At 53.4% G+C, this 23,835-nt stretch overlaps 1 protein-coding gene across 1 annotated transcript; it reads right to left on the bottom strand.

Moving 5' to 3' along the window:
• Window positions 1–2,300: 2,300 nt before the first annotated feature.
• Window positions 2,301–22,870, bottom strand: IGFBP5 (insulin like growth factor binding protein 5). Its single transcript, XM_082689078.1, has 4 exons — window positions 21,766–22,870; window positions 8,423–8,652; window positions 8,093–8,212; window positions 2,301–6,890 (listed from the first exon to the last, which is right to left on the bottom strand). Exons 1-4 carry the CDS (start codon window positions 22,097–22,099, stop codon window positions 6,759–6,761), a joined length of 816 nt encoding a protein of 271 aa, XP_082545204.1. The 5' UTR covers window positions 22,100–22,870; the 3' UTR covers window positions 2,301–6,758.
• Between the last annotated feature and the right edge of the window lie 965 nt (window positions 22,871–23,835).

Below are 23,835 nucleotides of genomic sequence, written 5' to 3'. Positions count from 1 at the left end.
TGCCCCCTTCACTCCCTCTCTGTGGCCCACGCAGCGGGAGAGGGGATTTGTTGGAGAAGGGCAGGAGCAACAGGTGGGAAGGGCTGTGCTTTGGAAACAGGCTGTGCTTTGGTTCAGGAAGGGGGAACAGGAAGGGGGAACAGGGTGGTGGCTTTCTGGCTAACTCCGTAGAGGTTTGGATGGGAAGGTGGGACATTCTCACATTCTCACTTGCTTTTCTCTGATCAGGAGAAGGCAGGATGGGGAGAAGCACGAGAAGGAGAAGGTGTTGTAGAGATGAGGGGATGTGGGAGCGACACAACTCTTGCAGGTTCCCCAGGCAGGATTTGGAGCTTGAGGGTTCCGGGATAGTGTCAGCCCACACCGTGGTGGGACTTTCTCCATCGGGGCTCAGCAGGGCTGTGCAGGAATGCCAGCATTGGCTGGTGAGGCTTCTCTGGAGTTGAGGTGTGCAGGGCAGGAGAGACCCAGATACGTGGAGGTAACAGTGGAGCCCTGGGTCTCATCTCCTTAGGGAAGAAGGCAGAGCCAGAGAGGCTTGAAGCTTTGGAAAATAGAATGGGGAGACCAAAGTCTCATTCTCCCATCAGTGAAATGCTGACGTCGCAGAGCCTGTCTGGTTTCTTGCCGTAATCTAGACTATGGTCAGAGTGAGAGAGTGGGGTGTTCAGATTCTCCCTGGGAGCCCTGGGGCTCAGCGTGTGGCTTCTGAGCTTTGAGGGGATGGAGGCCAGACTGGTGAAGTCAAGACCGTAATGAGCCGTGTCTCTGGAATTTGGTTTTGGACAGCTTGACATGCTGGGGCGGCGCGCGGCGTGGTGGTCGTGGCAGATGGTGGCATATGAACAGCCTGCAGGTGCCCACCCAGTCCCCCTGGGTCACCAAGACCCCGTGAGTGTCTGATCACCAGGGTGCTGTGTGGGTTGTTCCGATGACCCCTGAGTTGTGTGGGGTAGGGTGGGACAGGGGTGGGGCAGCCAGGAGCTGCCTAAATGACCTGTGGGTGAGCAGGGAGTTTGAAGACGAGGGCTGCAGGGCCGAGAGGAGGCCCCGGGGACAGCTGAGGAGCATCGTAGAGTGGGCCTGGCTGAGGGGGGGCCCTACGGGGGAGCCATGCAGAGAAGATGCCTGGTTCGCCCCCACCCATCCCCCCTCCCCAACAGGATGTGGGTGATGGTAGAGTGAGCTGCTGATGGAGAGGCCAGGGACAGTCCTGGGGCAGGCGGTGCCAGGTGGCTGGAGCAGCATAGCCTTCCTGAACGCCATTCTTCCTGAGCCCCCGCATCGACCCCCCTGTAAAGGGAAGTGAGAAGACTCCAGATCCTTTTGTGTACCTCCTAGTGCAAGGTCAAGGGGCCCACTCCATCTTTGCCTTTCCTGCTGGGCGCTGGTGGAACGACGGCATGGCTGAAGGGTCTCAGGGAAGAGTTTCAGTGACCCCTCAGAAGCAGGCATGCCCAGTGACGGGCCCACCCCTTGCCAGGCTGGGCTGCTCCCAATTCCTCCACTGGCCACAGGCCTCGGATGGAGCGGGGTCCTGGGTTTGGGCTGGGCAGAATAGGGACACCGCCGACTCCGTCTCTGTGCTGGGCCCGATGACTGGGCCCGATGACTGATGAGGCCCTTTGGGGTGCTGTAGGGGTCGTGGGGGAGGCATAAAGGGCAGTGTGCTGCCGTGCACCCCACACATGAAGGGGGCACGTGGAGTTTGGAAAGAAGGCACCCAGGAGGAAGGAAAGGCAGAACGTAGTACAACAGCTGGAAGGTGAAAGAGTCGCTAACTGTTTTACAGCTTTCTTCCTCACTGGGCAGGCGGCCAGGGGCTGGGTAGAAGCAGGAGCTAGGGTTCACCTTGGCCAGAGGTTCCCAGGAGTTAAGAGCTTAGGAGGCAGTAGAAGAAGCCACTGAGGCACATTCTAGAAACGCCTTCCTGAAAATCCTCTCCAAGGAAAGGAGACCCATCACGGGCAGGCTAAAGGGTAGATTAAGGAAACTTGACTGAGCAGCAAGGAGGGCTGAGATTCAGGTGTGGGGGATGGTAGAGCAAGCAGGCGCGGAGCATGCATCGGCCCCTCGCTGCCCTAAGCACAGGGTGTATGTTAACTCCCTGAACTATTTTGAACGCATGGAGAGGGGGGCACCCAGGTTTGCACGGGAGGCCTGGTCTGGGGGTTCCCCTCGGTCTTGCCTCTGCCTGGTCTGTTCTCCTTGCCCCTCTGGCGTCTGGCCTGAGTTGACCCCCGCGTGCCTCTCGCCCTTCACCTGCCTTCCCTGGGCCCTCGGAGGACGCTGACGCAGGCTAACTGAATGCATAACTTTATTAAATAAATGCTTTGTCATGACAAAAGACAAAGATCAAGGAGTAACATAAATTATACGTTGAATAAATAGTATACAGCAATCTTCACTTTTTTAATAAAACGTGAGATCCTCTGGCTTTTTTTTTTTTTTTTTTTATTTCCTCAGGTACAAAATGCTAGACAGGAGGCGGGCCCCTCTGCATTCAGGTGATTTTTTTTTTTCTGCTTTTTTTTTTCCCCCACAAACTGGTTTTATTTGTCAATTTATTTTTTCATCCTTTTTCACCAGTAAAGATTATGAGCATTTATTTAAAAAAAAAAAAAGTTTAAAACAAAACAAAGGGAGATAGAATAGAGCTATGATATGTATGTACGTAAGACTAGAGAGCTACAGTAATATGTGTGGTGGTTATTGCTGTCTTCAAAAAAGAAATAAAAAAAAAAAACCGGTAGGCAACTCGGAATCTGAAGGAATCTTGTCTGACAACTGTCTATCCGTGTGGGCTACTGTGTGGTGGTGACGGCGGGCGGGCGGCGGCGGTGGGAGATTTGAGACTCAGGGTGGTGGTGAGGGACCAGAGAAGCTGGGGAGGAGAGGGGCGCAGGAGGCCGACACTCTCCACCTTCCTTTCCCTGTCCAGAGAGAGGAGTTAGAGAAGGAGAGTGACAATGGCTAAACAGTAACTCCATTAGAAAACCAAGAAAGTATGTTTATAAAAAGAATCAAAAACCTAGGAGAAAAAAAAAAAAAAAGTGGAGAAAAGTGCATACGTCTTGCACTTTAGTGGTTTTAAAAATAAAGACAGTACAATGCCCAGGGGGCTGGCTGGCAAGTCCCCAACCCCTTTGCCACCACTTCTCAAAACTTAGCCTCCTTTCTCTAAAAATGTCCTCTTCGAGCCCAAGGCATGCTTCTCCTTGGCCCACGTCCCTCTAAAGTTCCAACCTGCAGCGCAGCCCTCTGCGGGGGCGGGGGGGGGCAGTGGGAGCTGAACAGGTGGAGGGGGGCAGCCCCGGGCCCCCTGGAGAGGGGTGCGGTAGGCATGTGGCCGCCCACAAGCTAGGTAGCCCTCGAGCTGAGGTGGGGCCCACCTCCCCAGGGGAGGCTGACCCTGCAGGAGTACCGTGGAGACCACTGAGACGGTGATGGGAAAATGGTGAGGAGACAGGAGGTAGACCACATGGGGCCTCCCGGGCCTCCTGTCCTCCCCTGTTGGGGTGAGGGGGTTTGAATGTCTCCAGGCCTGTCTGTCCAGGCCTGGCTGTCTGAGAAACCTTACAGTCTCTTCCATCCTGCATGCCCTGCTCTGCCCGGGCGGGTAGGGAAGCTGTGGGAGAAGGAGGGTCAGTTCTGACGAGGCCCTCCTGGATCATCGGGCAGCAGTAGCAATGACAGGTCATCATCTCCTGCTGGAGTGAGGCCCGAGTCAGAGGGCGATGGGAAGAGGCCTACTGCTGGGTGGGTGGGGCAACATTTAGTCTTGAGGCCACAGAAAACTCCAGAGCCTAAGGCCTGGAGTCAAGAAGACCCTTGCTTGGGATCCCAGCTCTCAGCGTTTCCCACCAGCCTCCCCGCCCGCCCTGCCCCAGGGAGGCTCCATGTTCCTCCATGACTCCCTCCGAAGCCAGGCCTCCCTCTTGGGAGGTTAGTCTCGTCTGTCATGAAGGTCCAGCATTCTCTAGGGCGTGGCTAGCTGAGCAGAGTCATTGCAAGTGCTGAACTCACAGGTTTGGGGGAGTCAGCATGAACTCTGGACACCCGAAGACACTGGTGGACTTAAACCAGGCCCTACTCTTCCCCGCCTTGTGGCTGCTGGCAAAGAGCCGAAGGAAGGGGCAGACACCCATTTGGAGTCCAGTAAATAGCAGGAGGGAAGGAGAGAGCCCCTCTCAGGAACAGGTCCGGGTCTTGAGAGGGGTGTGGGGTAGGGTATGCAATTCCTGGCTCAGTCTTTTCTTAGGGGGGATGGCACCCCAGTATCCACTTGGCAGATCCCCGTTAGAGGACTGTTCGAGATCCACAGAAAGAATGGGCAAACAGAAGAGTGAAGTGGGAAAGGTTTACAATACTGGCCTAAGACACAGAAATGTGAGTCAGGGGTTTGGGGAGAGTTGTGCAGAGAGATGGGGCACATGAACGCAGCAGGTCAAGTAAGTCCTGGCGGCTGCCAGCCCCATCGGGCCCTTTGTCCTATGACAAGCGACCATCTCTCTTGTCCCAGCCAACTGTCCTGTCCCGGGGGTGGTGGGGGGTGGTGGCAGCGGCAGGAGACCCCCCCCCCCCACCAAGTTCTGTAGCTGCAAGCTTCCCACCAGCTGAAATCTATTTGCTTGTCTGCTGTCCCTCCTCACGGCCCCGAGTTCGGTGTTGAAGTGGTCTCCACGGCGTCACACCATCAGCATAGAGCAGAGAGAGCTGTGTTCACAGCGAGGAGGAGTCTCCTTTGCCAGAGTCCAAGCCCCCTTCCCTGGTGGGCTAGCTCCAGCCTCTGAGGACAGCCCTGAGGTTGCTGATTTGTTGACGAAGTCAGCAGGAACGGGAATTCTCCTGGTTCAGAATCTGGCGGCCACATGCCAGCACCCTTGAGGCCTCCCTTCGTCCTGGGCCTTTCTTCCATCCTCCACTCCAGGGAGAAAGCCTGCACTGGCCTGGGGGGGATGAGGAGCTTGAAAGGCTCTGGCCCCAGTCCTTCCTTAGAGGGAGAAGGTGGCCGTTCGAGGGCACGGTCTTGTCCCTTCAAAGGCACAGCTGGCCTTTGCTGATCCTTGCTCCTGGCCAGCGGCTAGGTTCTAGAACCTACCTCATTTCTCTCTGAGGAACTGCACCCCTATTCTCCTCTTTCTGTCCTCTGGAATCCCTCTTGGCTTTGTCCCCCCTTCTGCTGCTTGGCTCAAAAGCTGGAAGGGGGCAGTTCTCCCCTCTTCGTCCCTCTGCTCCTTCTTCTCTGGCCGGCACAATCGCTTTTCCATTTCCCTGTATTTAAATCTGTTCACTTCCAACCCGCCTGCTGCCATTTCTCATTTCAGTCTCTCTCCTGCTCTGCTGGCTCCAAAACGCAGGTTCTGCCCCTTTGAAAGGACCCGGGGGTCAAACTTGGACCTGATGTGTTTGTTCCTTTGGTGCAGGGTCCAGAGCCAGCGACTTCCGGAGGGTCTAAAGGCTAACTCGAGAGGGGCTGGGGCTGCGGGGGCGCCCCACGGACAGCCCTCATCTACCTGGCTGGGTGCCTCCCATGGACGCACCTGCACCCGGGAGATCGTGAAGGCGTCCAACACCGTGGCCCGCCGAGGGCTTGCGTCTGCCGCTGCTGGGAGGCTGGCAAAAACAGCAGTTACGGGGTGTGTTAGAAGAACAGGGGTTTTCTTGGTTTTCCCAGAATGAGGAAGCTCCTCAGAGTCCCCCGAGGAACTACTTTGAAGAGTTAATGCAAACCTTTCAAGGAAAGGAAAGAAGAAAGCAAAAAAGAAAGAACATAGACGTATATGCCTTACATATGACTATATGGAGCCTCGTAGAGAAGTCTGTACGAGGCCGCCTTGATTTCAGCCTATCCTCCCCCAGAGAGGCCATGCTGGTAGTGAATGGAGTGCCACGAGGGGCTGAAAGCACCCGTGTCGGCATGGTCTAGTCCCCTTGGAAGAGCAGTCTCTCCATTCGGGGCGCGTACTGCTTTCCCAAAGTCCGCACCGGGACTGGAGTACGCACACAGACGTCATCTTTGTGATTCTGTTCCGGAACACCTATCTATCTAACAGCACTCGGTTAGTCATTTGCTTTGTTTTGAGAGGAATGGAATGCATTTTAGTTTTCATAAGTTTGGGGGAGGGAGAACCCTCTGCTGGGGGAGAGGGAAGCGGGGGCAGGGTCAAGCCATGCAACTTGCTGGCTGGAGGTGGAGACAGGTGGTTTCCTTTCTCCCCTGTGACTAATCCAGACGGGAAAACGCCCAAGGGTGCCATTGAATGCCACACCTGGGGCCGTACCTTCCAGTGCCCATACGTCTCCCAGCTCAGGCCAGGGCTGGACACAACAGGTGGGTCCAGCCACGGTCCCGGGGAGCTTTCCTTCCTCTCCACATTCTTCTTTCCTTCTTCGAAACTCAGTTTGTCTCGCCCTCTCCTCTACACGTCCACTTTCTTCCCTTCTCTCTCTCGTGTTCCTCCTCCCTTCCCCTCCCTGTCCATTCAACTTGCCTCAAAAAGAAAACTATTTTTTGGGGGGGGGGTAGGGCGGGGGTGGGTCTCCTTAGCTGTTTGCTTCTCCGCTGTTGCCGGTTTGAAAGTTGAGACCTTGCTAGAGATTCCGAGGTCCTCAGTTTCCTCAAATAGATAGATATATGTATTTTTTTTTTCCCCTTAAATGAGATGAAATGAGTGGCGTCCTGGGGTGGAGGGAGCTGCTGGCTGGAGTCGGGGCTGGGGGTGGGAGGGGTGAGGGAAGGACGGGGAGGGGACGCGTCACTCAACGTTGCTGCTGTCGAAGGTGTGGCACTGAAAGTCCCCATCGACATACTCCATGCCTGGCAGCTTCATTCCGTACTTGTCCACGCACCAGCAGATGCCACGTTTGCGGCCACGGGAAGGCTTGCACTGGGGTGGGGAGAGCGATAGGCAGTGAGGATGGCGGTTCCCGGCTGCCCCCTTGCCCGGGGTCGGGGGCTCTGCTCCTGCCTGGCCCTTGTTCTGGCCCTGCTCCTTATCTTCCGTGTCCCAACCCTCAGGGTTCTGGTATGCGCCCTGCACGGGGAAGGGGGGGGATGGCCCCGGGGGGAATGCTCACTTAGACAGTCTGCCAGTGGCTAGCTCTTACAATCTCCTTTCTGTCCCCCATCCAGGGTCTCCAACTTGGGATTCTCCATAGGGCTACGTGATCTGATGAGGATGATGGTGATGGTGCATCATTTCTACAGTACCAGACACTACTTAACACTTCCTGCAGAGTACAGCCTGTAAGTGTTTTATAAAGATTAATCCCTAATCCGTCAAAATTGCATAACGACCGCAGGTACAATTATCATTCTGCATGAGATACTCGAGGCAGAGACATTAAATAACTAGGTAAGGAGGACGAAGCTCAGAAGGGGGAAGGCCAACAATTGACTCAAGGGAGTCTGGCTCTTGGCCCCCAACTTAGATGAAGGGAACCCATAGGGAGCATCAGGGCCACCTGGGAGGGAAATTGTTAGAAACGCAGAAGTCTCAGAGTGGGACTCAGCAACCAGTGTTTTGATAAGCTTTCCAGGTGGTTCTGATGCTCCAGGAACAGGGAGAACCACTGGCCTAAGATATTAGCATTACTAATACTATACTAATACTAAGTGTACTAATACTAATACTAATACTAATACTAATACTAATACTAATACTAATACTAATACTATACTAAGTATTACTGGTTTAACCAACAGCAATGCTGCCCAAAAGGTAGCCTGGCTGTGAATGGGACGTAAATGATTAGCTGCCTCTGAACATGTGCTTTGCAGTCCTTATCTCTGTGTACATGTTTATGTGTGTGCTCATCAGAAAACAGTATACATAGCATGTGAATGACAGTGATATAAAGTTTCCTTTTTAAGGAATTTACGTTAGCGAGGGGGATCACTAAAACGGAAGTAGACTACAGTACAGGAGAGAGTGGGGAAAGTTCTGAGTGGGGGTACTCGCGTGGATATTGGGGGTTCCGGAAACACTATTGTTAATGACAGAAACCGTAAGCATTGAGAGGAAAAGGTTTTCTGGCAAGTGCCGCTTTCAGGAGCCCTCTGAACTTGGGCGCATGGGACGGGGCATACCTGCTTTCTCTTGTAGAATCCTTTGCGGTCACAGTTGGGCAGGTACACAGCGCGAGGCACCATGCGGGGGCTGGCTTTGAGCTCCTGCAGGGAAGCTTCCATGTGTCTACGGCAGGGGCCCTGTGTGAAGACGGTGGGGGTGAGAGATGTGGCAGGAGCTGAGGAAAGCATCTCTCCATGCAGAATGCATGGCCCAGGGCACTGGGGGCCAAGAGGATATATGGAGAATTTTGTTCCAACTAGTCACTCCCAAAGATTTCTCCTCTTTGTACCTGTCACGCTCCCTGGGTGTAGGAAGTGTGCAAAGCCTGCAGAGTCCGCGAGACTCACCTGCTCAGATTCTTGTCTCATCTCAGGGGCAGAGATGACCCGGGGATGCGCAGTGTTCTCAGCGCCCCCCACAAACTTGGACTGGGTCAGCTTCTTTCTGCGGTCCTTCTTCACGGCCTCAGCCTTCAGCTCGGAGATGCGGGTATGCTTGGGCCGGAAGATCTTGGGCGAGTAGGTCTCCTCTGCCATCTCGGAGGTGGTTGGTTCCTCGTGCTCATGGGAGTCTCTCTCTGCAGGGGAAGGAGGCAGAGGGTCAGTCTCTGGGGCAGAGCCATAAGGGCAGAGCCTGAGGCTTGGAGGGTGTCTGTCCTCCAGGAGCTTCCCTGACCAGGGGAAAGCAGAAGGAGGATGAAAGAGTCAGCGCTCGTCCAAGAGCTGGGACGTTGGTCGCAGGATTGGAGTCCAGTGGAGCAAATCTAGGAAGACTTGGCGGGGTTGAAAAGACCACGCTGATCAACGAGGGTGGGTCTTGTTCACCGAGGGGCTGGCTAGGTAGCTGGGCAGTGGCTGGGGTGGCCCAGAAAGGCACCAGGTGGAGATGCAGGCTGATGGAGGAAGAGAGGTGACAGCCCAGCATGGACAGGAGGTGAAGTCTATCCCCAAGTGGGGTCTTCATGCTTCCAGGGCTGTTGCAACAGATTTTGGGAAACCAGGAGCAGGAGGGTCCTTGGGGTCCAGACTAGCAGGGTGGTGGGGAGCATCACGGCGAGGAGGGGACCTGAGAGAGCCAGACATGGGGGGCCTGCAGGGGTGCAGTGCGGGTGGGTGGGGGACCTGGAACCCCAAGGCCCTGCTCTGGCTCAGGGCTGGGTCTGTGTTCTGGGCCCTGGGAGGCTGAACATAATTCAGCTCCAGGCCAAGAGAAGCGGACAGCTGGCTGGGACTAGAGCAGTTATATATAGGACAGACTCGGTGACAGTCTATACTTAGCTGACTTATGACCTTTAAAGAAGTAGGACTTTGTTCATTTATTTGTTGAGCCGATAATTCCAGCCCCTGGCCTTTTCTCCATGCACAGACTTCCAGTACGTTCTTATCTCACGGGCTCCCTTCTCTGGGGCTCCCTTTCTCTTCTCGGCTCCTTGACCCCGCCGGCCTCGGCAGACCCAGAGTGAGGAGGGCTCCACGGCTCTTCCCAGGTGGGCAGGATGTGGCCAGGATGCCCACAGCGAGACTGGGTGTAAGTGGGCCAGGCAGGGGTGTGGCGGCCTATCTTCACTGCCTCTTTTGTTTTCACATTTTAGAAAGAGAAGAATAGGGCCCTGGAGTGACCCTGAATAACTCGGATGAGATGAAGGAAAATCGTCTCCTCCACCTGCCTCCCTGTCACCGGGCTCTCCAGGAACCACGGTGACAAGGTCCTGGAATGGAGAATAGAAGGAGAGGGATCCAAGGAAGCAGGGAGAAGAGATGCACAGGGAAGGAGAATCTTGGTGAGAAGACACTGTTTTGTGCCCCCAGGGGCAGGAACCCTCTCTCCAGGGGAAGTGCCAGGTGTGGGTTACGGGGATGTGTGGGGACCTGGCCTAACCAGGTCCGGACGGCAGGTGGCAGGAAACCCCTGAGCACCTGTTTGTCTCTTGGCTTGGGATTTGTCAAACTTAATTGAATAGGTATCCGGTCTTTAAGGCCCTGGCAGAGGCGTCCCCTGCCCTGAAGAAGCCTCCAGAGGTCTGCAGTGTTTTGGGTGGTTAGCTGATTTTGGATCTTTCTCCACAGAGGAGGAAGGGAAGTAGTCACCGGAGAGGGAGATGATGGGGAGAGAGCAAACAGGAAAGCAATGGGCGGGCTTTCTCTGAGCAAAATTCAGTGCCAGGTCCCCATCCCCCACTTTTGGTCTTTCTGTCCCTCTTCCCACCTTGGCTTGACTCTGTGTTACGACTCTACAAACCTGCTGGGATTGTTCACAGTACGGCGGCGATGTGCCTGGCAGGCAGAGGAGAACCTTCTAGGGTGAGCTAAAGGAGGGATGTTTGGAGTAAAGCAACTTTCCTTCATTGTGGGACAAGCTAGCATGGGGTGGCGTGCAGGGGGGAGCAGAGCCTGCTTGGGGGACTCTGGACAAACCGAAAGACTAGGGCTCTGTGATCTAGTACATAGGCCCAAATCCGAGGCTCAGGTCTTGGGGAGAGGTGCGTGGAGAGGAAAAGCCGACTGAGGCTCAGAAGGGTGGCTGAGCCTATCTTGCTGGGTGATCTGAGATGCTTCACTCAACCTCTCTGGGCATCACCAAGCATCCTGACCCTGAAAAAGCGGTTGGCCACTGGTAGGAGAGAGGACAAGAGATGGTTGCCACTGAAAGGTGGGGGGGGGCATTCTGGGGGTGCATGGGGGGCATTCTGGGGGTGCATGGTCACGCCCTTTCCCTAATCAAGATTGTAGGCAGATGAAGTGAGGGAAGACGGGTGGGAGGTCCGGGGCTGACCAGAGGGCTGGACCGCAACTCTAGAGGCTGCTTCAGCTAGGCTGGAGGGCCCGTAAATTGGTCTCACGGGCACCTCCGTGGCTGGGCTCTAGGGGTTCCCTCTTCCACAGGGAGATCCCAGGAAGGTGCTTACTCCCAGTGGCAGACAGTACCAGCTCCTGGAATCTTTCCACTAGACCGTTAGGTCCATCTCCCTGTGTCCAAGCAGGAACAAGGACATGAATGTGTCTCGGAGTACTCTTTCTGGTTCTTAAAGACATCTGGTCAGAAGGTGTCATGCCCTCCTCCACCAGATGTGATGCCACCTTTCACGGGGCTTCTCTCTCTGGCCTTAGTGGACGTGGATGGAGGCATGCTGGCTCACTGCACACCGTGTACTGACAGCTCTTCTCAAGACCCTCCCTCTTCTAGGACCTTTTCTAAGAAATGCTGTGAGCTGCTTTTAACCTTGATTCACTCTTCCTGGGAGGATGGGGCTGTTCACAGGGGTTCAGTGAACTTGGGAGCAAATTTCTTTGACCTTAGTCTTTTCTCTGAAAGTGTTCAAGTATGGCCTTGGGGCTAAGCACATGTTGATACTGGGAAACGATGCTGATTCCCATATGTTCTTGTATGTTCCTTAAGGAACTCAAAGCACTTCTGCAAACCCTCTTTCCTTCCCTAGGGTCGCAGAGGTAGGGTTCCTGAGGGCATGCCCTCCCTAGTTCACAGGCTTTTTGGCTGCTTCTGGTCAGGCTTAAAGTTTTCATGTGCCTCCCGGTTTTGGTGCCACGTGACCCCGTGGGACCTGTTACACAGAGAGCAGGACAGTGGAGTAGCAAAGATACTCATCAGGGTTTTGTGGTCCCCTGCAGGCTGCAGAGACCACAGAAATGTAGCAAAACCCCAGGCAGAGCTACGGAGATTAAAAGGCTGGAAAGTAAGACCAGCATTGGAATGCCAGAGCCTGCGAGCCCTACTCAGCAGCTTCCTGGCCAATTCATAAATAGGCTTTCAGTTTGGGCAGGGTTTACGTTTTAGATAAGACAAGCAGGCACATGTAGACAGGCGGCTCCTGTGATCTTTCATCGAGAGAAAATGGACCAAGGTTGCAGAGAGGATTTAGGTGGATGAAAGGGAGGACTTCCTGGTGAAGTTGCCCTGCCCTTGAACAGCAAGGGAAGTTCCACAAGCAGGCCAATACCTCTCATGGCCAGTAGATGGCGGAGCAGACTGATGGCCACGCAACACGTCCCCAGCGCTGGTTTCTGGGGACTGCAAGCAATTTTCAGATCTGGGACTTAGGCGCTGCCCTCCCCGACTTCTCTGACAGCTACCCCAGTCCTCTCCTTCTGTGTATCTGTAGCACGCATTTCAGGAGTCAGGGGGATGGACGGGTGAGGACTAGAAAAAACCCACATACAAGGTATGTGGCTCTCATACCACAAAGGTATGAGAGCTGGAGGCTCAAGCGGGGGACAAGGCAGACCTGTGCCTAGGCCCATGCTCCTTCTCTAATCTGTAGCTGAAAAGTAATCTGGGGTAGAAGAGAGACCTGTCTGGGGTCCCCCCCTTCCCATCTCTAGATGTCATTTTGAAAGGATTCTGCAGCAGATGGAAAATGTGGAATGCTCAGCCTTGTTCCCTCCTCCATGGGTAGCAGAGGCATGGCCTGTGAATTTTGTGATCTCATCCGAAGACCACGGAAGCGAGGGCTACCACATTGTCCTGATGGTTGCCTTTCAGGTGGGTTCTGAGTCTGGTCTGCCTTCCAGCCAGCTCTCTGATGGCCCCTGCCCCTGCCATGTTGGGGCGGCCAGCTCACCCTCTCCTTCATTCATAAGGCACTCCCAGGTCATGGTGCTGTGCCAGCCTCCACGGAGGCACACACAGGTACACAGCCCTTCCTCTGGCAACGCAAACACCTGCTTGAGGACTAAGCCATCTCCTTGTCCCAGCAAACACAGAGGGTGTCTGGTTGTAGGCCCTGCTCCTATGGACCCGGAGACCTCCTAGGGTGGGCAGCACCACTCACACCAGAGCATACCATGCCTGTTTCCCACTCAAGCTCTCTCGCAGGGGCCAGCAGACGCAGGCACATGCTCTTAAGAAGCCTTCTGATAGCATCCTGCTCTCCAGTCCGGCGATGCACTGGAACGATGTTGGGGACCTTGCTGCCCCCTGCTGTCTAACCCTCCATCCTGGGACTCTTAGTCATTCCCTAGCACCATGAACGCCTGGTCCAGGGCTCGTGGTAGTTTCCCACTCTATCTTAACCTCATCATTGAACTCCAGAGAACTCGGGGTGGCCCAGATACTGCGATGTTGCTTACGGAAATTGAAGAAACCAAGGCGTACTCAGAATTCACAGCTCAGGAGGAATGTAGGGCTTTGCCAGGCCACCTGGACTTGGGGAGAGGAAAGTCTCTTTTTCTAGCCAGGAGACAAGATGCATTTGCCCAGAATCTCTCTACAAGGAATGAAAAGGGGAGCTGGGTTTCCTCCGGCTTTCATTCTGACTCCTTCGGTGGAATCTAAACACTTCTTAAGGGTGGAGCGTTGTCATCTATCTTTTTCTCTCCATTGTATGGTGTTCAGTACATAATCTTTAAATGGGGAGATGCACAGATTTCCTGGAGCGGTAAAGAGAAGTGGGTCTAGAAGCGCGCCTGTAACATAAACTCGGGCGCGCCACAGTTCCGTGGATGCCTTGCGAGGTCACCTCGCTCATGCTCTGGCCTGTAAGCTTGTAGCTGCTGCAGAGGGAGCCAAGAAGCGGAGGAACATGTCTCGGGGGATGGGAACAAGCGGGGGCTCCCCTGGGTTTCCAGGGCTTCTTTGATCTAAGGTTGTGCTATCCGTGACAGTGCTCACTAGCCACATGTGGCCACTTAAATGAATAAATATTAAATCAAATTACAAATTTAGCTCCCCAGTTGCTCTATCCACTTTTCAAGGACCCATGACCACAGTGGAGAGTGGCTGCTGCGCTGGCAGAGCAGATAGAGGGCATTTTCCTCCCTGCAGAGAGTCCCATCAGACAGCTGGCCAGAGGGCACTGATCCACGCCAGGCTGTGGCTAGATGCTTTGCACCCCCTCCCCACTTTGCCCCGTTTCCCCGCCAACCTCCATCCTCCAGCTTTCTGCTAGGACATGAAGCTTACGGGGAATGATGGATCAGCCGCTCACTGTTTAAAAAACTTGTGAGGTGTGTTTCAGTCACCTGAAGTCTGACCGTTTCCCAGCTGTGTATGCCAAATGAATCAATGACACCGTGTGTGCCTTTGCATAAAGAGTGCAGGCATAGGGAGGGGCTGCTGAGCCTTCCAGGGGAACTACAGTGTACCTCCTCCTAGCCGTTCCATCCCTGGCCAGTGTCTGCCTTGCCCCCATCTCTCTTGGAAGACACTGTTTTCTTTTCCTCTGCGGTCAGTAACAGACGTGTATGTTCTGGGCTCTTTTTAACATGAATTACGGGCTGAGAAGGAAAGGAGCGCTGTCTTTTCAAGAGGAAAACAAACCCAAACAACCGTGATCCTAAGGAACAGTTGCAAAAAGACACTGGAGGAGCAATTTCACTTGGGGTGAATGGCAGAGACGGGGAGCAGGTTCAGAGCCTCAGTGACTAGACAAGGAGGACCACGGGCTTACCCTGCTGAGATCCTTTCCAGCCCTCACTCCGTTTCAGTCCAGGAAAACTAAGGGACTGCTCTAGACCAATACGAAGTTGGCCAATGTGGGTATGTAACATCTCTATCCTAAACAGAGAAATAGAGACACCAGATAGCCTGGTGGGTGAACAGTCAGAAGAGTCGGACTGCCAGAAAGTGTGACCGCCAGCCCCAGGGGAGAGCAACCAGTCCTCACTGGGAGAACTCCCTCCGAAACATCCCGTCTAAAGGCATTCCTTCATGGTGTATCAAGGCAGGTTTCCTTCCAAAAGATGCAGAGAGAAGAGGTGACCAGCTGCCCTCGATGGCATAGATAGCTGCTGTCAAGTTGGTGACACTCCCCCAGGATCAAAGGCTGGGGTCTCACTCATACATCTCTCACTGTCTTGGGAACAGAGGTGCAGAAAGGATCCCCCTCAACTTTCTCCCCTATGGCCAAAGGAGGGTGGAGGGTGGGGACTCCAGTACATGATTTCTTGATCTCTGGGAGACAGGTGGTGATACATTTACACACATGAGAAATACACATTTAAGTACAACGTCCTAGATGATTGTCTCTGGCTGGGTTTCTCTAGAACTGGGGAAGGTAGAGCACGTTCAGCGGAAACGTTCCTATCTAATCAGAAGGGAATGGAGGGGCTAGGTGTAAAGCAGCCATTCAGAGGAGAGGGAGAGGAAGCACTTGGCCATTTCTCTGACCTGGCTTCACTTCCACTCATGACTCACCGCAGTCCATTCAGAACATTACAATTAGGCAGCCACCTCCCCCGAGAATGGTCCTGGATGACCAGAAGGGGGTGGCAGGGAGCAGGCAGCCAGAACCTTCCCCAGTCCCCCTAAGAAAAGAGAGCTGCTGGGTGTCAAACAAGAGTCCTGTGGTATCTGGCAATCCAGATTCAGACTCTTCGTTTTGGACTCTTTGGGGCAGGAGAGGAGAACGGAGACGTTACTTCCGTTCTCAGGTTGGGGGCAGGGGCACTTGCTGGTGGCATCTATACTTTCCAGTTGGGTAGGCTATTAGCCACATGTGGCCGTTCAAGCTTGAAATGTGGCTAGTGGGGTTGAATTTAAAGATTTATTTCATTTAGGGGAGCCTGGGTGGGTCAGTCTGCTGAGCGTCCAACTCTTGATTTTGGCTCAGGTCATGATGTCAGGGTCCTGGGATGGAGCCCCGAGTCAGGCTCCCACGTGATGTGGATCCTGCTTAAGATTCTCTCTCTCCTTCTCCCTCTGCCCCCAACTCAAAGAAAAATTATTTCATTGAAATTAATTTAAATTTAAAAACTAATACTCAGGGTGGTTATTGGAAACTTTCTGAGTGTGTCTGGAAGGACTCAGGTGTATGAATCCAGTTCCTCAACTGTAAATTGTACGAAACTTAAATATACAGAAACTTAAATATACAGTATTTTTAATGCAAAGTTCATGTCCAAATTCAGACATGCTGTAAATGCAAATGACACCTCAGATTTCAAAGACTGCATATGGAAGAAAGAATGTAAAATATCTCATTGTAACTGCTTGTGTGTATGTAGATATGATAATATCTTGGAAACATGGAATTAAAATAGTATGGTTAAAATGAATTTCACCCGTTTCTTTTTGCCTTTTTAAAAAAAATGTGTGACTAGAAAATTTGAAATTACATGTGTGGTTTGTATTGGATTTCAACTGGCCAGTGCTGCTCTTAAGGGTCTGGGACGAGGGTCCTCTTCAGTGGGGTGACAGAACGTGGAGGCCAGTCAGCTCAGCTGTGATGGTACAACCCGAATAGTTCAGGATAACTAGGGCCCAACTCATCTGTGGGGACCAGCAGAGGTTGAAGGTCGCCAGGTTCTGAGTACAAATTTGGTCTGGTTCTTGCCTCAGGTTTCGGCAAGGGAAGGCCCATGTCTGAAGGTTGAGGTGGAGGGATGGCAAATGAGGGAACTAATCTCTTTATATTTAACTCCACTGGGGTGCACCTGGCAGGTCTAACCCATTGGGAAGAGGACCTTAACCTATATGCCTTCTCCTTCAGATTCTTACGAATTCTCTCTGCCATTCCTCAGATCCATCTGAAGCCCCCAGCTGTAATCAGGAGGCCTGTCTCCCTTCTCCTTTGGAAGGATGGCCGACATCCCTGCCTGTGTTCACAAACCCTGTGATTTTCTTGCTCTCTTCCTTAGCGACTCTTGGGGGCAGTGGTTTTCTCTTCCCCCTCCGACCCCCTGGAGTTCGGGTCTCCTCATCCTGCTTGCCTGCCTCCGTGAAAGGCCTGTGCTGGTGGGGGCTGGTTGCCATGGGAAGCTGGCTGCTTCTGGGCCATGTTCTCCTTCTGCACGGTGGGCCAGTGAGGGCCTGCCTGCCTTCCCACATCAGGAGAGAGCTCCCTGCGGTTCAGCAAAGGCAGCTGAGTCCATGGACCCAAAGTCTGGGCTCAGCACTGTCCCTTTCCAGCCTCCTTGTCCCCATCCCTCACTAAACAACTGGCCTAGGCCAGTCTTGCTTCCAAGACTATGGAGGAGAAGGGAGGCAACAGAGTGTGTTGAAAATAGAAAGGGTGTTGTGTTCACTTTGAGGCAACGTCACTTCTTCCCTTAAAAGACAACACTCTCCCCCAGTTCGTCTTCACAAGTATTGTGCCATATTTGCTGAAGGCCTTGCGGCACATTAGGCAGGGCCCCAGCAAGAGCCCAACTGACAAGTGACTCTGTACCCTCCACCTCAGTGTTCTCATCTGTAAAACCATCACTTTGAGTGCTACGATCTCGGGGTTCTCTCCAGCATTAACACTCTTGGGTCAATACCTAGACCATTCCTGGGGAGACACTAGGACTGAGCTGAGCCAAGTGGCCAGGTAAAAAAAGACACTTTGTCTCTCACTGAGGTTTTCAGTAGCTCCTCTGGATTTAGATATATGTATATATAAAAGGCATCATAATAGAAATCATGGAAAGAAATGGAACCGGAAACACAAGTGGGAGATCTTCTGGATATGAGGCAGTGGGGGGGTAGAAGCTTAGAACCAGCTTCTTTGTTTATTTCCTTATTTATTTTTGCAAATATGCAATAAATCTCATTGTTTTGGAAAACACATCCAGATTGCCATTTAAGGATGCTCTCTGGGGACTGAAACTTTTGGATCAGCATAGTAAAAATGCAAAACAAAACCCCTCCAAATTGCCTCATCATCTTTCACCACATCCAACTTCCCTCCACCCTCCATCTTCACTTCTGCTCCCTGTTGGTCCCTCACTGGTACCTGGTCTGTTTATGGAGTTCTTCCAGTTTCTGGGTGCAGTGGGCTTGGAATGTGCACATCCCTTCTCTGAAGTTTCTATGTTCTATGCATTAAATAATCCAAAGTTTCAAAGGCATTGCTCAGATACAAAGTAAAAACTACAGATAAAAATCACCTTCCTTTCCTGCTAGCCATCTCCCCTTCCCCTGCCCCCCGCCACCCCTTATTAAGGGGCCCAGAGCTTCTGTTGGGATTCCCGCTCCCATGCCCTTTGCTGTAACCCTCATAGTGACCTCTGCCTCCTAGGTCAGCCTGGTCCTCCCTCTGCAGCTGCAAACCCACCTGTCTGCTCAAATCCAACCCAAGCCCCAGCACTGACTGGCAGCTGCTCCAACTTAAAATCCAAGTCCCCAAGGAATGCCGTGGAGCTAGGGGAAGGAGGGGGGGTAGTGAGAGGAAGGGAGAAGAAAAGAGAAATATGGTAAGAAAATGAGCTTTCACTGTGGCCAACTGTCCGTGCCCTTCCAGTCTGAGCTGACACAGCAGAAAGAGGGGGCGGGAGGCAAGAAAAGTCAAGTTAAAAGCACCATCTCTCATCTTCCCGGCTCCCACTTTGGTTGGCTCAGGACACAGCCAGCCTCTCAAAGGCTTATTTCAAAGGGAGGGTGTGCGGGTGGGAAAGGAATTTGGCTCCTTTGGTTTTCCATGATCTTGTTCAACGGAGACACAAATCTGGCCAATAAACCTAACTCCAGGGCTTGACTTCTACACGGCATTTGGGCCAGGCTTGGAGAGGATGCCAGGGTGATGGACGCCAAACATCTCAGAGAAGCAAAGACGGAATTTATTTTTACTTCGGTAATATTTTTTCGTTCCCAGATCATACTATTTGTCCTCTCTTTCTTATTTCTCAACGACAGAACTGAAACTCAGAACCCATTTCTCCCTGTTACCCAAGCTTAATGTCTCATGCGCTCAGGAGAGATCTCCCAGAACGGGGCAAGTATGTATTTCGCTCTCCTGCCCAGAAAGCCACAAGGGTCCTTCTCCAAACAATGCCCAAGCAAAGCCCTGTGCTTCCTTGGCTGGATCCAGCTCACCCATATTTATTGAGCTTGGATCAATAAATAACTCCCGCCTCCCGCCTCCCTCCAGCTTCACACACACTGCTCTCTGTTTCTATATCTATCTCTGCCCCAGAACTGGCCAAAATAAAATGCAGGGCCCAGTGCGCTCTCAGCACCCAATTCCCCGGCAGAGCAGACTTGCTCTCGCGTTGCTTAGCAACGCGCCCAGCAAAACACCAGTCTGGGCCCGCCCGCCCTCAGCTCTTCCTCCCAGCAGCTTTGGCTGCCTGCCAACTCGCTCTCCTCAGCTCCCCGTTTCGGATTCTGGAAACGCACTGTTTCTTTTGGTCAAAAAAAGATATGTATCTATATCCATATCTTTCTTCCTTGATGCATATATCTTTTGACTTAGGTGTGCGCCTATATATGCATATCCTCTCTATCTGTATGGCAACCGTAGGAGAGAGAGGCAAAGCCAACTTCTCACTGATGACTTTGGTAAGGAGACATGGTAGTAGGGTGTTGAGGAGCAGATTTTTTGGTCAAGGGAGCTGACACTCTCCTCCCTCTCTCTGTTCATTTCCTTCTCTTTATGAACCCTCTCTGCACCGTCTCCAACTTTTGGGGCACCCACTCAACAGTTTTCGAGTTGAAAGGCTCGAGCCAGGAGCGCCCACTACCATACTATCTTCCGGGAGGAAGGGGTCAGCTCCTGTTGCCATCCTGCAACAATGGTTGGTCAGGCACCTGCCAAAGGCGGCGTGGAGTCCCAAGAAAGTCCGGGGTGGGGATGGGAGGCACCTTGAAGGTGGGGGTTGAAGAATGGTTGGCAGAGAAGTCTAAAGGGCATCTTGCTTGGGACAAAAAACCCGTGTGTGTGTGTGTGTGTGTGTGTTAGGTTGAACTGGAAAGTTGGATGATGCGCCAATTTGCTCTTCCAAGCAATTGCGCGCGCGTGCGCGCGCCTTGCGCGCACACCCTCACACCAACCACATCACAGCAACCACACGGTTGGGCAAATAAAAGCGGGGCCAGAATGCGGCTGAGTGATACCTTGCATACTTTCGATGTGACCGGATTATTACCCAGAGCGCTCGCTTCCAAGTCAGGAAATCGATTCATGCCTTTTCTCCACCCGTCCCCCTAACCCAGTCCCTCCCATCCCCCCGCCTCCCCACCCCGCTCCGCCACCGCGCGGTGCTTAGCTCTTCCAAATCCACATCCCCGAAGATGAGGGCGGCCAGGACCGCCTTCGAAAAGTGGCTCTTAATAAAAATAACTCCACAAACCGGCCTCTAGGGCCTCCGGGGCCTGCGCGTTGCACTCTGCTCCGTTTTGGCAGGCTGCAGTCTGGAGGACCACTGCCTCTCGAAAAGTGGGGGGCGGCTGAGGGCGACAGGCAAACCCTGCAAGCTTTGCGGGGAATCCAGGCTGAACTCAGGAAAGTTCTCCTGACGCTTCGCAAGCGCTGACGCACTCTTACCGCGCGATAGTGTGCAGTTTGTAGTTGCGAAAACTCATATTGGGGTGCCCTAATGGACGGGATGGGAGGGAAAAAAGGGCTTCGCTCCAGTGGGAAACTACAGAGAACAAACACTATTTAGCTAAGTCTTAAGCCCTTTTGGGGAGGATTAATAACCAGATTGACGTTTCAGGCCCAGATTTTCGTGTAGAACTCATTAGACTTAAAAAAAATAAAAAAGTAAGATCAGGTAAATCCAAAAGGAGCCACATTCTAAGGAAGGGGGGCGGGCAGAACTGTTCTGATCGGAACAAGCAGCTCTGTTAACTTTAAACCTTCGACTCCAGACGCAGAGAATTTGGGGGCGGGGCCACTCGGGGGCGGGGCTACTTGGAGGCGGAGGGGAGGCTCCCGGAGCGCGGCTTTTCGGTCTCCGCCCAGTTGATTTTGCATTCTGTGTTTCCAGGGCCCCTCTAGCATTTACACCACACCCACTTGTGATCCAGTTTGAAAGACTGAGGTGGTGGGGGGTGGGGGGTGAGATTAGCACTGGCGGGGAAGTTGCGATGTCTGAGTTCTATATCCCTTCTTGCCCCTATATCCACCTTTCTTCCTAGGTAAAATCTGAACTGGGGCGGGGGAAAAAGGAATTAGATTCAGGGACCAACACTCAACAGGGGAACAGAAATCCTTCTTTCCTATTCCTCTCAGGACCCCTCCCCCCACCTCCCCACCGCCGCCGAGCGAGCTAAAGTAATTTTATCCTTCCCGGAAGGAAAAAAGGTATTTGGCATTTTAAGATGTTTTAACGCTATGCCACAAACAATCACACCGAGTCAAGAGCGATGGGTGTGCACGTGGGAGGGGCATAAAAGCCCCCCCCCCCCGAAAGGCGTTAGCTTTCAAGCGTTTCTGCGGGTGTGTGCGCGCGCGAGTGGGTGTAGGGATAAAGGGGAAGAAACGCCAGGACGGACTGGTAGGGGGCAGGGGCAGGGGCTGGAAGGGACAAAGGTGGAATCACCGCAGAAGACCGGTAACGCTTCTCTCTCCAGGTTCCCAATTGAAGCAATATTTTAACAAAGAGATTTTTTTTTTCAAGTTTAGGAAAAAAAAAAAAAAAACCCGTATTGGGTAGGTGGGTACGTGCGTGGAGGAGGGAGCTGATAAAGGAACACGCACCTTCTGAGACTAGAAATTGAGTACCTAGGGGCTTGGACCTGGAGACCGAATGCCCTCAGAGCCAGTATTCAGAAGGAGGGGGAGGAGGTGGGTGGGGAAGGGTGGGGGTAGGGGCGAGGAGAAGGAGCGAAAGCTGCGAGAGACACGGGTAAGAAAGCAGCCCGGGGTAGCTGGATCCGTCAGGCTCTAATTCCGAGGTGCAAGGACCCTCCCCGCCCTCCTCCCGGGCTACACTCCGGCTCCAAGCCACTTGCTGGCCCAAGCGCGCAGGGCAAGCCTCCCCTGTGTCCCCCGGCCGTGCGCCGCGTAACTGACTGGCACACTGAGCGCGCTCACCGATCTTGGCTTGCTCGCGGTAGCTCTTTTCGTTGAGGCAAACCCCACGGCCGTGCAGCAGGGCGTGCAGCGGCTTCTCCTCGTCCTGCCGGGGGAGGCAGCGCAGCCCCTGGGCGCAGCGCTCAGTGTAGACGCCGCACGACTGCCCCTCCGCCAGGGCGCAAGTCATGCAGCAACCGCAGCCCGGCTCTTTGACCAGCTCGCAGCCCAGGGGGCTGGGGGGGCACATGGAGAGGGCTTTCTCGTCACAGGGCTCGCAGTGCACGAAGGAGCCCAGGCCCTGGGCCGGCCCCGCACAGGAGGCCAGCAGCAGGAGGACCGCGGTGAGCACCATCTTCTCCGAGTCTTCCTCTTTACCTTGGGGCGGGACACGAGAGCGAGCGTGTAGGGAGAGAGGGGCCAAGAGGGCGCCCGGAGAAATTAAAAAAATTTTTTTTTCTGGCAGGTAGAGCAGGTGCCCTCCCCCAGACAATTGCAAAACGTAGGGAGAGATGGAGGGTTGAGGTGCCTGCCGGCAAGTCCCAACTGCAAGGATTAAAGGACTTGCAACAGGTTGGGGGGAAAAGAGCCGCGCCAGGTGCACGCGGAGGGAGTGAAAGCCGGAGAAACAACCCCCCCAGCCAGACCCGCTCAGAATTACAGGGAGGAAAAAGCCAAAAATTGTTCACCCCAAAGCAACCACCGGAATAATGAGCTCGGAGGCTGTGGAGAAGGGGGTGGGGGGGAGAAAAATGGGGCTGTCTGCAAAAATTTTGTTTAAAGTCTAAAGTGCACCCTGCTCCTTTCTAACCTGCAGCTGCCTGCAGCGCGCGGCTGCCGGGGAACAGGTAAGAGGCGGCTGCGGTGGCCGCGAGAGTGGGGGAAAATGTCGAAATCAAGAAATTAAAAAAAAAAAAAAAAGGCCCAAATCCCAAAGCCCAACACCTCTTTGCTCCCACTCTGTCACCACCTCTTCGAAATTTGCAGGTTCTCCGTGAAGCTCGAAGGGTGCAAACGGAAGAGGGGTAATTAAAAGGAGCAAGAAAAGAGAAAAAAATCCCACACCGATTTGCCCCTTTCCTAGCTCTTTTCCCCGGCAGAAGTTTCCAAAGAGACTACGGGCTCCGGTGGAGCAGGCGCTTTTAAATAGACGGCCCCTGGCCTCCAGCCAGTTTGTAGCTGCTATTTGAGCTCCCCAACACCCAACCCAGGCGAGGATGCCAAGGAGCTTTGCAGTACTAACTCACACGGGGTGGGGGTGGGGAGAGGCCTTCTAGACACACGGGGGCTCCCCTGAGCTCCCAGAACAGTGCCCCCCTCCCTCCACCCCCGCCCCCCCTCCCGGAATGTAAGAAAGGGGGTTGGGGGACTGGGCTGGGCTGCCTATGAGGGAGGGGGGGGGAGTGCGAGTATAAGGGAGAATTGGAGGAGCTGGTGGACACAATGAAGACTAACTCGGTCTCCCCCTCCCTCCCACCCCTTAACTAGCCAAGGCCCAGGCTGCAGGGAGAAGCATTTTCTTATTAGCCAAGTGGATATATACAGTGCCCAAGAAATTCTTCCCAAGCATTGGGAAATGGCTGTCTGCTGGTGTCTAAGTTACTGTGTGAGGGGTGTGTGTGTGTGTGTGTGTGTGTGTGTGTGTGTGTATTTGAAGGGGAGTGTTAGTGTAGGATGGCCAGCTGAGGGTAGTGAGCTGAATTAAAAAGAAAGGGGGAAAAAAAAAGAAAAGCGAAATTGGATTTTCCCCCCTAAAAGCCCAGGAAAGGGGATTTAATTAAGAGCATTTCTCCTGCCCCTGGAGTGCAAGTGACTATCTTTGGTCATATGATCAAGAGGTGGCCACTTTCCTTCAGCTCCATTGTTGGCCCAGGGAGGTTTTGTGTGTGTGTGTGTGTGTGTGTGTGTGTACACGCACACACGTCTGCGCACTTGCTCAAGCTTGTGGGTATCTTTATTGTGTATACTTGTGGGAAGGGATACTCATTCAACAGCATTGTAAAGAGTGGTAAGTTTTCAGAGACTCGTGCTTCCCGGAAGATACTAAGTCTGAAAAATCTTGCCTGGTGACCTAAGGTATCCTGGTGTGGG

The sequence above is a fragment of the Mustela nivalis genome, assembly GCF_964662115.1.
Source record: "Mustela nivalis genome assembly, chromosome: 11".
NCBI classification, from domain to species: Eukaryota; Metazoa; Chordata; class Mammalia; order Carnivora; family Mustelidae; genus Mustela; species Mustela nivalis.
This window is presented reverse-complemented; position numbering and strand designations above follow the sequence as displayed.